Consider the following 9,945-nt stretch of genomic DNA (forward strand, 5'->3'; position numbering starts at 1 on the left):
TGAACGGAAAGTTTTAAAAGGCAGAACTTGCAAGATGGCATTTTAGTCTGGCACCAGTAAGTTTACGGCTTTAACTTTAGTTTATGTATACTTTTTCTAAACGTTCTGGGGAAAATGTATCATTAACTGAACCATGGTTGCATTTATTCATTGTGTGATAAATGTGTCCCAGTGGGACAGTTTATCACCTGACTGTGTCCTTGATTTCAAACCTGCTCTGTCCAGAGATATATGGAGCCCCGCAGACTTTCACTGCATCACATAAGTCAACCTATGTTAAGTCTTTTAAATATATTCAAGGCTGACATGCAGTCCATATGCACTCAGCTTTCTGTGCTTCATGCACACTGCAGACTGGTGGAAAGGAAGCCTGTGGCTTTAAGGAAGGCGGAGCCACTGGGTCGCCAGTGTAGTGAGCCTATAAGAGATAGCTCAATACAATAGACTAGTAGACTTATCTAGAAGTGTCACAGTAATGCCTGAGTGTCGCCAAGTCTTTGGCGACCTGTTCCGGATGCAACTGAAAACTGAAGATTACAGACTCAAATCAAACCCCGAAATAAACTGAGGCGCTGCATTTTACCAAAGAGGACTTTAGGGGTCAGTCAGCGGAGAGAACTGCGAAGTGAATTAGGTGAGTTCAAAAAGTGAATTGAAATGTCTGTTTAGAGCCACTGTGTGGATCCATGTCTTGTCTGTCTGTTGTTTTGTATGTTGGTGCCAGCACGGCAGACACAATTGCTTAATGCAACTTGAGATCTTATTCGGATTATTTTTTTTATTTCATTTTATTTTTATTTCTATATCTTATGGTTGTTTTTGATTGTTTTTCACTGACAGAGCCGTATACTAAGAGGAACAACTTAGTCCAGAGCAAAATGATTTAAAAACTTTCAATATAATAATCTAAAAAAAAGAAAAACGGAGGGAAACGTGTGAATATGTATCTCTATGTGTTTGTCTATACTGATAACTATAAAGGATACGTGTTTTATATTCTTTATAGGTCTGCAATGGCACAGAAGTTATATAATCGTTCTCTTTAATTCTTAGGCTGCAATATTAATTTAGGTCTTTTCCTCTTAAACAAAAGGGAAATACAATTCACTGTGTATCATCATTGCCAAATAGCTGACTGTGTGTTGTGGCGTGAGTCACCTGCCTGCTGGAGGGCTTTTAACCATTATTATCTCAATCCGGTAAAGTGAGGGGGGTGTGCGCACTGTTTGCTTGCAGCACAGGTAGAGCGAGTATGGTTGCTCGGAAACCGCTGCAGGGGTGTCGTGAGCGGGGTGTGAACTCCTGTCAAGGCCTGAGGGTGACGGCCGTAAGCTTGAATTCAAGGCAAACCGGTGGTGTTTTACATCACTAGGAAGCTCAGCGGACCCCCTCCTTTCTCGAGCCCACTGCCACTGAGTTGTCTTCGTAGTTAGCCTTGGCTTGTCTTCTTATTGTATAAACAGATAAGTCACATTTGACCATAAGAAGGCCCACATTCTCCAGCCGGATTATCTGATTTAACCGACTTGGACATCTGCATGACTACATCATTTGTGTAATCCTGTTGCCTGTAAATGCTAATATGGTTAACCGCCAGGATGAACTGTCTTTGCACCTGTTGCAAGAGGAAGCACAAGCCCCTGGGGGTTCATTATCAAGGATCATGTTGCTTCCCGTCCCCGCCGAACCGAATCGATGGCCCTGGCCAGGGGGATTGCATGCCTTCTTGGGCAGTTTGGCTCAGACTGATGGCTCAGGCTTCCTGTTGTTTTAGAGCTTTGTTTCGCTCCAGCTGTCAGGCTAGCACATAAATATGGCTCATAAGAGACCAGGAACGAGGGAGCCGTGTTCTTTTCAGTCATCACTCCTACATTGTCAGGAGGACAGTGTGGCTCTAGCTGTGCATGCACCTCTTTAGTAGTTTCCAGAAGAGATGATTCTGAGGATGCATTGTAATCGTGTAATAATGATGTCTAATTAAACTCAGCCATGCAACAAAAAGCAACTGCGCTCACCCCTGATGCACTATTTTTAAGGCTATTCTAAAACACATTTTATGACTTTCTAGGCTTTCTCCACTTGAGACTGAAACCCAGTTGAAACATTTAAACTCTGTTTGAGGCCATTTATTTTGCATTTACTCTATCTATGCCCCAGAAATATTAGATTACTCCCCCTTTGAATAATGTACACATTGTTTATACAGCCCTGACACATAGTTGACATGACACGAGCATTCGGTTCATTTGGCGTGGGGGCGTTCTTGCAACATCAGGTATATCTGTGGTAACAGGAGGAGCCCCCTTGAACTTTCCTGTTCAAGAGGAACAGGATTGCAAAACACCAGCACAGCACAGTCCAGTTTTAAAATAAACTAAACTTATTAAGCGACACAGTCTGTAGAAATTGAAATTCAAAAGTTGGTTACACAGTTCACACCCATGAATGCAATGCTGAACTCAGGCTCATGGAGTTTGCAAGCCACAGGTGAAATGTAAAGCTCAGTACCTCTCTATAGGAAAAGAAAAAAAAATGGGTGTATTTTTTCTTCTTTTGTTTTCAGCTGACACAGCTACACCTTTGTACTAACACGGTAAATAAAATGTAAAACATGAAGGGTAATACAACTTTTTCATAGCATGTTTTGACACAATGTGTTAGCAATGACTTTAATGAAGGTCCTGTTCTATTATGATGCAAGATCTAAATCGTATGTTAGTAACACCTGTGTTTACCTTCGATTTCATGTCAGAATGCTTTTGTGATAAAGTAGTTCTACACTGGTTCTCCAAACCCACAGCAAGTGTGTTTACATGCCATTTAATTCAGGTCTACAAAAGCAGACATGACCAGTAGTGACCTTTTCCACCATCTATTGCTTTCATGCTTTGAATGAGGAATACTGTGAATAGAACATTTTGAAAGGCACGTTCTCCAGGTGTGCTCGGACATCAGTGTCCTGAAGGCCATAGGAAATTTTTGTCACCCAAAAGCCATTATTAAATATCTGGTCTAATGAGAATCACCTGGCTCTGCTTTTAGTGTCCTATATGATGATCTGTTTCACTTGACCTACTTTTGATTTTATTTATTTATTTTTTTTGCCAATTCATTCATGGCTGTTTTTTAATATAGGTACACCAGAAGCAGGGGCAGCCAGCCGGGCGATCTGAGTGTTTCCTGGCTTTGATGCGACCCGAGGGTGCCTGGAGCATGTCCACAGTGGGCCTGACTGCCCAGGAGATCTCTTTTCCCATAGAAAACCCCTTTCTCCGGGGCAGCTACTGTCACAGCATGGCTGGATCTAAACCCTCCTGGCGCGATCGCCATGTACTGGACAAGTGAGTGTTGTGGTGCACTTCATTAGAGAAAGACTTTAGAAAGGATGTGCATGTCATGTTGAAATTGCATGGTTCAGGTTAGTCTTACATTTTCTGTTAATTTCAATATGTCACATTTCTGTGACGAAGCACTGCTGTTCTGAAACGTCATTCTTCTTTTCTAGCAGCTTCTACTTCAGTATGGACAGGGCAAACATAGATCACAGCTATCGTGCCCAGCAAAAGGAGCCACCTCCAAGTTATGAGAGTAAGTTAAATATCTTTATTTCCTTTTCTTTCTTTTTCATACAGGATGTACCTTTTAAACTACACAAATGCTGCATTGCATGAATTCTCTTTCATTGTTTGTTATTTCACATACTGGATATATTGTTGTAACCTGAATATTATAAAGTCTGTGTAGTATTATAGTATTCGATTTTTATTGTCTTTAATTTACTTTAATTATTTATCAATCTGCCACTTGTCTGATGGTTATTATTTTTTTCAACTTACTTTTTTGGCAGGACATAAACACAGTCCCAACTCACAGAGAATACTCTCAAAGAAATCCCGGCCTTCCCAACTCTTCCTGTCCTCCAGCAATGAACCTTCCACCCCAAGTCCTGCTGATGATGACCTGCTGATGAGGCTGTCATTTAACGAGTTGAACAGCCCACCACAGACACCTAGCAGATGCTCTAAGCCTCTACCCCCTATTCCCCCACAGACAGATATCTCCCATGAGCAGGCTATGGACAGTGAGGTAGAATTTTTCACAAGTTCAGACGACAGCTGCCGCCTGGTGTCTGATCAATTTTCCAAATCAGCTTTTAGAAATCCTCTATCTCACCGAAGGAGCTTCAAGGACTGTGGGCAGATTAACTACGCTTACTACGATGGGCCATTAGGACCGCAAAGCCCGCAGCAACCCCAACAGCACCATCAGGCAAATCCTCTGCAGGAAGTACGGGAACAGTATGAGCAGCCACAGGAAAGACCCGCTCAGAGGAGGCTACGACGCTCTCTCTCTGGACCAGCTGGATCTTTACACAAGCTGCCACGACCCACATGCCCAAAAAGGTACCCCAACAATATGGATAAACAAGAGGTTCCCCCTCCTATACCTCCACGTAACGTCAAGACAGATTGCAGGCGCTGGTCAGCAGAAGTCTCATCTGGGGCTTACAGCGATGAGGACAAACCACCCAAACTGCCTCCAAGAGGCCCTCTGTCCACAGGCAGCTCCCGCACTCCCAGCCCTAAGAGCCTCCCAACATACACTAACGGGGTGATGCCCCCAACCCAAAGCTTTGCACCAGATCCTAAGTATGTAAGCGGTCGGAGTTTACAGAGACAGAACAGTGAGGGCTCCCCATGTATCCTTCCTATTATGGAGAATGGCAAGAAGGCCAGCACCACACATTACTACCTTCTGCCTCAGCGGTCTCCTTTTGCAGACTCGCCTTGTGACTGCCACACCAGAAAGAAAGCACAGGTGGATTTTGTTTGAAAAGTTTTTGTGGAAGTAATAGAAGACTATACTGTACATGCGCAAAACCCACTTGACAAAATGGTGAAATTGGACACCAACAACCTTTTAAAACTGCTGCTTTTACCTTTTTTCTTTTTTCTTTTTGTAATACCCCTTATGTATTTTGAACACACAGGGGATTTGCGCACTGTGTACAGTTACTGGTAATATTGAAAAGATATTTTCTGTGAAAACCATGTCTAACTAAAGATTGTGGGCAAAGTTCAACAGTCTATAGCTTATTTTTTTAAAATATGTTTTAATTTTATGAAATTCAATATTTTGCTCTGTTTTAGTAAAGATGTGGTACGGCCAGAAAGTACAAGCGGGCCTTGTACCTTGTGTGCTCAGTGTTTTGTGTCTGATGTGGTGTGGATGTTTTGTGAGATGCACTGGGGCTTTTTGATGGTGCTTTTGCATCTCACAAGGGACAAAAAGGTCAGTAATGTAACCATGTATCACTTAATATATGAAGTCTAAATACAAGCCCGATGAATTTATAACAAAATGAAGGATTCTAGCACGTGCCGATTCTGTTTGCTATTATATCAATACTGATATGGGTTTCGCGCCTTGATGTAGTGTCAGTCTTACTCAGGCTGACTACTTCAAAGTAAATTTGTGTTGTGTTTTGTTCTTTGTTTGTTTTTTCACCCCATATGGCACATTGTCATGGTACATTTTGTACCAGTAGGTGGGTTCATTACTAGTAGCTAACCATATTTCTTTTGGATTGTCCAGTGCAGCTGAGTATGGTGTAGCGTCTTGAGTGTATTTGTGTGTGTATGTGCAGTGGATGTGTTTGCGCATATGTGCATGTGAACAGCAGTTGGGAAAAGTGTTTAATTAGTAAAGAATTGTCAACAATGCTTGTTACTGTGCAACACTTGTTAGCAGTGCCCGCTTTTTAGTAGAGCCTTCTAAGAAGTGCACACATTTGATTTATTTCTGTCAGTCTCCAGATCTGTTTTATTGCACAGGAACTGGTCTGTTGACTGTCAGTGAATGTGTGCTGTTCTTCCAATTGAAGCTACTTCTTTTTCTTCTTTTTTTTCTGGTCAAGCTGTGAGTCATTGCTTGAAACACATTTGCCTCAAGTACTACCTCACTTTGATATTATCCTTATACCTTTACAAACTCCCTGCTTTAAATTGTGTTCACAGGTGAAATTTGAAATTGTAATCCACGAGCGATGAGGTAACGGCTCCATATGTGACCTAACACTTGTAGGAAAAGACAATGAATTCAAACGCAAAATCTGTTCTAACCGGATATCCTAATATGGAGATTTTAGATGAAATAGATTTTAGATGAGAGATGTTTGACTAATCTGTTAATACAAATGCATTACAAAGACAGTACAGGGTTTACCTACCTGACACAGACTTTCCTGTTCTGCACATGCATTCCTGCCTTACATGATTGCAGTGGGTGTGGTCTGAAAGACTTTGGCTGCTGGCAGCCTACAAAATGTATGATTTTTTTTTTTTTTTTTTTAATTGTTGTACATTATCCACAAGGCGTCAGGATGATATAGAAAATGTAGCACATGTATTGAAGTAACCCTTGGTATCAAACACGGTGTTCAGTTTGGGAAACAAATAACTGCTAAGGTCAATCGGTCATTGAAGTATCTTTTTTTTCTTCTCTTCCTTCTGTTCACAGATCTTACCAACACAATGTTGCTTTTGACTTAAATGTTTGGAAAAATGTTTACATCATACACAAAAAAACAAACTATTTAATCTTAAGGTATTCATATGTCTTATTAGAAATGTTAAAACAGAATGAAGACTAGTTTATCAAGAGATAACACTCTGCTGTGGCGAAGACATGCACTGGGAGAGTTCAGTATGCTGTGTACAGTATTTAACAACTCCATTTGTTATTATGAATAGTTGATAAGTATATAGTCTTTAAAAAGAAAGCAATAATAAAGTGACTTATTTATAAGCTTGCTTCGTCCTGTGTCTTGAACCTGTCAAGAGTGAACTCTCAACTCAGCTGTTTGGCTTGTTTTATCACCCACACGCCCTCATGGTGTACTTTATTGTGACTGGCTTCGATCCAAAGAAAGAAGAGTGACAGGTGTACAGTAGAATGCCTTCCTCTTCCTGGTTATAACTAAATTTCCTCCTGCACGATTGCTTCATCGTTCCTTGGCAGCGGGCTTTGCACCCACTGCTTTTAAAGCCCTTTTAACACTGTTACAAGTGTTTTATTCTCAATTTGAATCCTTGTGGTTAGGCGTGGAGCCAAAACCACAGTGAACCCCATTAGAGGTCAAATAATTACTAAATGAGCCACAGTTCAGCTCCAATTACAATACTGGCAGAGACCTTAGTGATTTGTATTTCTGCTGATTTGCTTAAGACAGTGACTTCTCTCAATGAAACAAAAGGTGAGAGTTTAAGTTAAGTTGTCTAGGCCACCTGAAAACCTTTTCACTTGGTTCTCGCTTAGGTGAGTTACTAAGCAACAGCATGCGTGTTGACTATAGCTACCAAAGAAAGACTCACTGCGCTTTTAAAATAATTGCTGGAGGCAAGAAAGACAAAAAAATTGGTAAATTAACAGGAAGACCGGTTTGCATTCAGATTGAACATAGTTTATTAATCGGTATTCTAAGATCCTTTCCCTTTAGTGGGACTACAAGTCACAAATGCATTAAGTCATAATGGACACAAGACTTATATTTCTCTCTGTAGCCACAATTTCATAGAAACTGGAACAAAAGAGATCCTGAAAGTTCTATTTTTTTCTCTCCATTAAATTTCAACACCCCATACACAAACATACAATATGTATGGCTTATCTTTCAGTTTCTCATCAAATACATTTCCTGCCTCAATTAATTAAACTCTGGCACTCTGGAGGCATTAATGAGTGAAATAAACTAATTTCTGTGATAAAAATATTATGATTTTTGTAATTATTCCCTTAATTGCTATACAAATTCTACTTTGCTGGTTACACTACAGTTCTTTGTGTTAAAGAGCCCATATATGTTTAGGTGTTTCTGTAGGACTTCATAGGTCTACACTATAGAAATAAAAAGTAGGAATGGTCATATTGGAGAAGTGCTGATGATGCAGTATATCTATAGCTAGACTATCCACAATCTCATATATTTTCAAGAGAGGATGGAGAAGTATGGATTGTGTGTCTTCCTCTACTCCATCACACAGAGGAACGCACATACACACACAAAACAAAAATCATGAAGCTAGACTAAAAAATAAGTTCCATTGTTTGCATTAACTTCATGTTTAGGCGTAAATTTTCTTATCGTTTGCTGTGAGGTGATTTGTAAATATTTAACTCGGGCTGCAGTGCTGCTAGTTAAATTTTATTCAGGTCACAGTACCTGTGTAGGAAATATAGAACATCAAGCAAAGGTAAAGAACTTGCTCAGTGTACCACCTCTATTGAGGCACTAGGTGGAGACAAAACCAAATCAAGGGCTTATCTCAAAAGAACCAAAGTTAAGTTTGTTTTTCTATTATGAATCAGCTGCAAATACATGCAAAAGTAGTTTGATTTCCTTTCTATGAAAAAAAATATCTTAAAATTCCATTAAAGGCCATGGTCTGTGTGTCTTTCTCCTTTGACTCTTCAAAAGCGAAACACTTAAAATAAGCACATCTATGCCATCTAGTGGCAGGTGACTGTGGACTGCAGAGCCCTAGTCTGGATTATTTTCTTGTTGGGGTGTCAAAGTTTTTTTGTTTTTTTTAATGGATAAAAATAGAGATGCTGTTTAAAAAGCAAAAACGAACAAAAAACAGAAGCACCTATCTGATACAGTAAAACCATTGCATAGATACTGTGTAACATTTTAACTGGACAGATGTTTAACAAATATGCAAATGTGTGTATTTGAATGCTACAGTAAGCATTTTTTGTGTTTCACTACTGTTAGATGTTAATTGTAACAAGCTCAATAGAGATATATCATAGAGTATAAGCAGTAGCTAGCCCATATTGCATATTGTTTAATAACACTAAAGACAAACTTAACTTGTTATTTAACAAAATTATCTATAGATAATACAGTGGGTTTCTCAGTTTGTGCATTCAGAAAATGTAGATTTTCCAGGCAAAAACTTTAGGTTAAAAGAGATTTATTATTATTTTTACTATTTGAACAGTGCTGAGAAAGATATGTCAAGATAGGATAAAAAGAGAAATGGTGCTCCATGATATGTTGGTGTGGAAAATAATATACGTGCAAAAACATATGCATTAAATTTAAGTTCTTATAAATAAATGATAAATAGCAAAACAACTTCAAAATGTTTTAAAATTAAAAGATGATAGTTCTTACTAATCTTTAAGTAAGATTATTAGCGATTAAAACAGTAACTAATTGCTTAATTTTATATAATATAGTGAATATATCAGTTTCTAAATGTTTTCTGATCTATAAGTGCCTGCCAGTCCCAAGTTGGAAATTCCTGAAAGACAAAGTCAAAAATCATAGTTTTAAACATTGCTGAAAAATAGTTTAAAATAATTATTGCATTATTAATAACTAATCATAAATAATTATTATAATAAATCTCTGAATATGATAGTAATTAGAGTAAGACATACGTGTATCAGTGAAGTCAAAGAAATCTCCTTCAAGAAAAGACAATCTTCTCCTCTGAGAGTTGCTCCTTTTCCTAAAAAAGAAAAGGATGCTTGTTTGTGTTTTTACTCAATGACTGAACACAAAAAGCGATTTTTTTTTCCAGAGTACATTACAGGAAAACGCGCAGAAGGCATCATAACCCACCAAGTATACGTATGTCTCCTTTTGAAAATGACAGCGATGACGATTATAATGAAGAGCAGGAGCGCTACTGCGAGTGAGCCAAACAGTGCTCCATAGAAACCTGGACCTCGGCGGAAAAGGTCACATTGTGGACCATAAAACTGCTCCAGGCTGGTTTCGTAGCACCTGGGTAAAATTCAAAAGAGGTTTAATAAAAATAGTTTTTACAAAAAAAACTAGATAGATAGATAGATAGATAGATAGATAGATAGATAGATAGATAGATAGATAGATAGATAGATAGATAGATAGATAGATAGATAGATAGATAG

General features: G+C 38.9%; 2 protein-coding genes across 5 annotated transcripts in view; one reads left to right on the plus strand and one right to left on the minus strand.

Annotated features, from left to right (window-relative positions):
• Nucleotides 1–437: 437 nt before the first annotated feature.
• Nucleotides 438–6,807, plus strand: errfi1a (ERBB receptor feedback inhibitor 1a). Of its 4 annotated transcripts, none has more exons than XM_005943640.2 (4): nucleotides 438–634; nucleotides 3,136–3,341; nucleotides 3,506–3,588; nucleotides 3,848–6,807. In XM_005943640.2, the coding sequence occupies exons 2-4, from the start codon at nucleotides 3,190–3,192 to the stop codon at nucleotides 4,831–4,833; spliced, it is 1,221 nt and encodes a 406-aa protein (XP_005943702.1). In that variant the 5' UTR covers nucleotides 438–634; nucleotides 3,136–3,189; the 3' UTR covers nucleotides 4,834–6,807. The 4 variants fall into 4 exon arrangements, with proteins under 4 accessions (XP_005943702.1, XP_005943703.1, XP_005943704.1 ...); XM_005943641.2 differs by having other exon boundaries at nucleotides 3,509–3,588; XM_005943642.3 differs by lacking the exon at nucleotides 438–634 and having other exon boundaries at nucleotides 3,303–3,418.
• An 841-nt stretch (nucleotides 6,808–7,648) lies between these two features.
• LOC102297671 (mucin-3B) overlaps nucleotides 7,649–9,945 on the minus strand; it is a 3,956-nt gene continuing 1,659 nt past the window's right edge. Inside the window, exons 6-8 of the mRNA XM_005943639.3 lie at nucleotides 9,635–9,799; nucleotides 9,451–9,521; nucleotides 7,649–9,311 (exon numbers count right to left, since the gene is read on the minus strand). Of these exons, the coding sequence (XP_005943701.1) occupies nucleotides 9,262–9,311; nucleotides 9,451–9,521; nucleotides 9,635–9,799 (286 nt within the window). The 3' untranslated portion in view covers nucleotides 7,649–9,261. The remainder of the gene's footprint in view (nucleotides 9,312–9,450; nucleotides 9,522–9,634; nucleotides 9,800–9,945) is intronic.

This window comes from Haplochromis burtoni, unplaced genomic scaffold (genome assembly GCF_018398535.1).
Source record: "Haplochromis burtoni strain Fernald_Lab_line unplaced genomic scaffold, NCSU_Asbu1 Contig_378, whole genome shotgun sequence".
NCBI classification, from domain to species: Eukaryota; Metazoa; Chordata; class Actinopteri; order Cichliformes; family Cichlidae; genus Haplochromis; species Haplochromis burtoni.

Coding starts and splice junctions, on each gene's coding strand:
- errfi1a (XM_005943640.2), top strand. CDS start 3,190: ATGCGACCCGAGGGTGCCTGGAGCATGTCCACAGTGGGCCTGACTGCC. Junction 3,342..3,505: donor GATCGCCATGTACTGGACAA/GTGAGTGTTGTG, acceptor CTTCTTTTCTAG/CAGCTTCTACTTCAGTATGG. Junction 3,589..3,847: donor GCCACCTCCAAGTTATGAGA/GTAAGTTAAATA, acceptor CTTTTTTGGCAG/GACATAAACACAGTCCCAAC.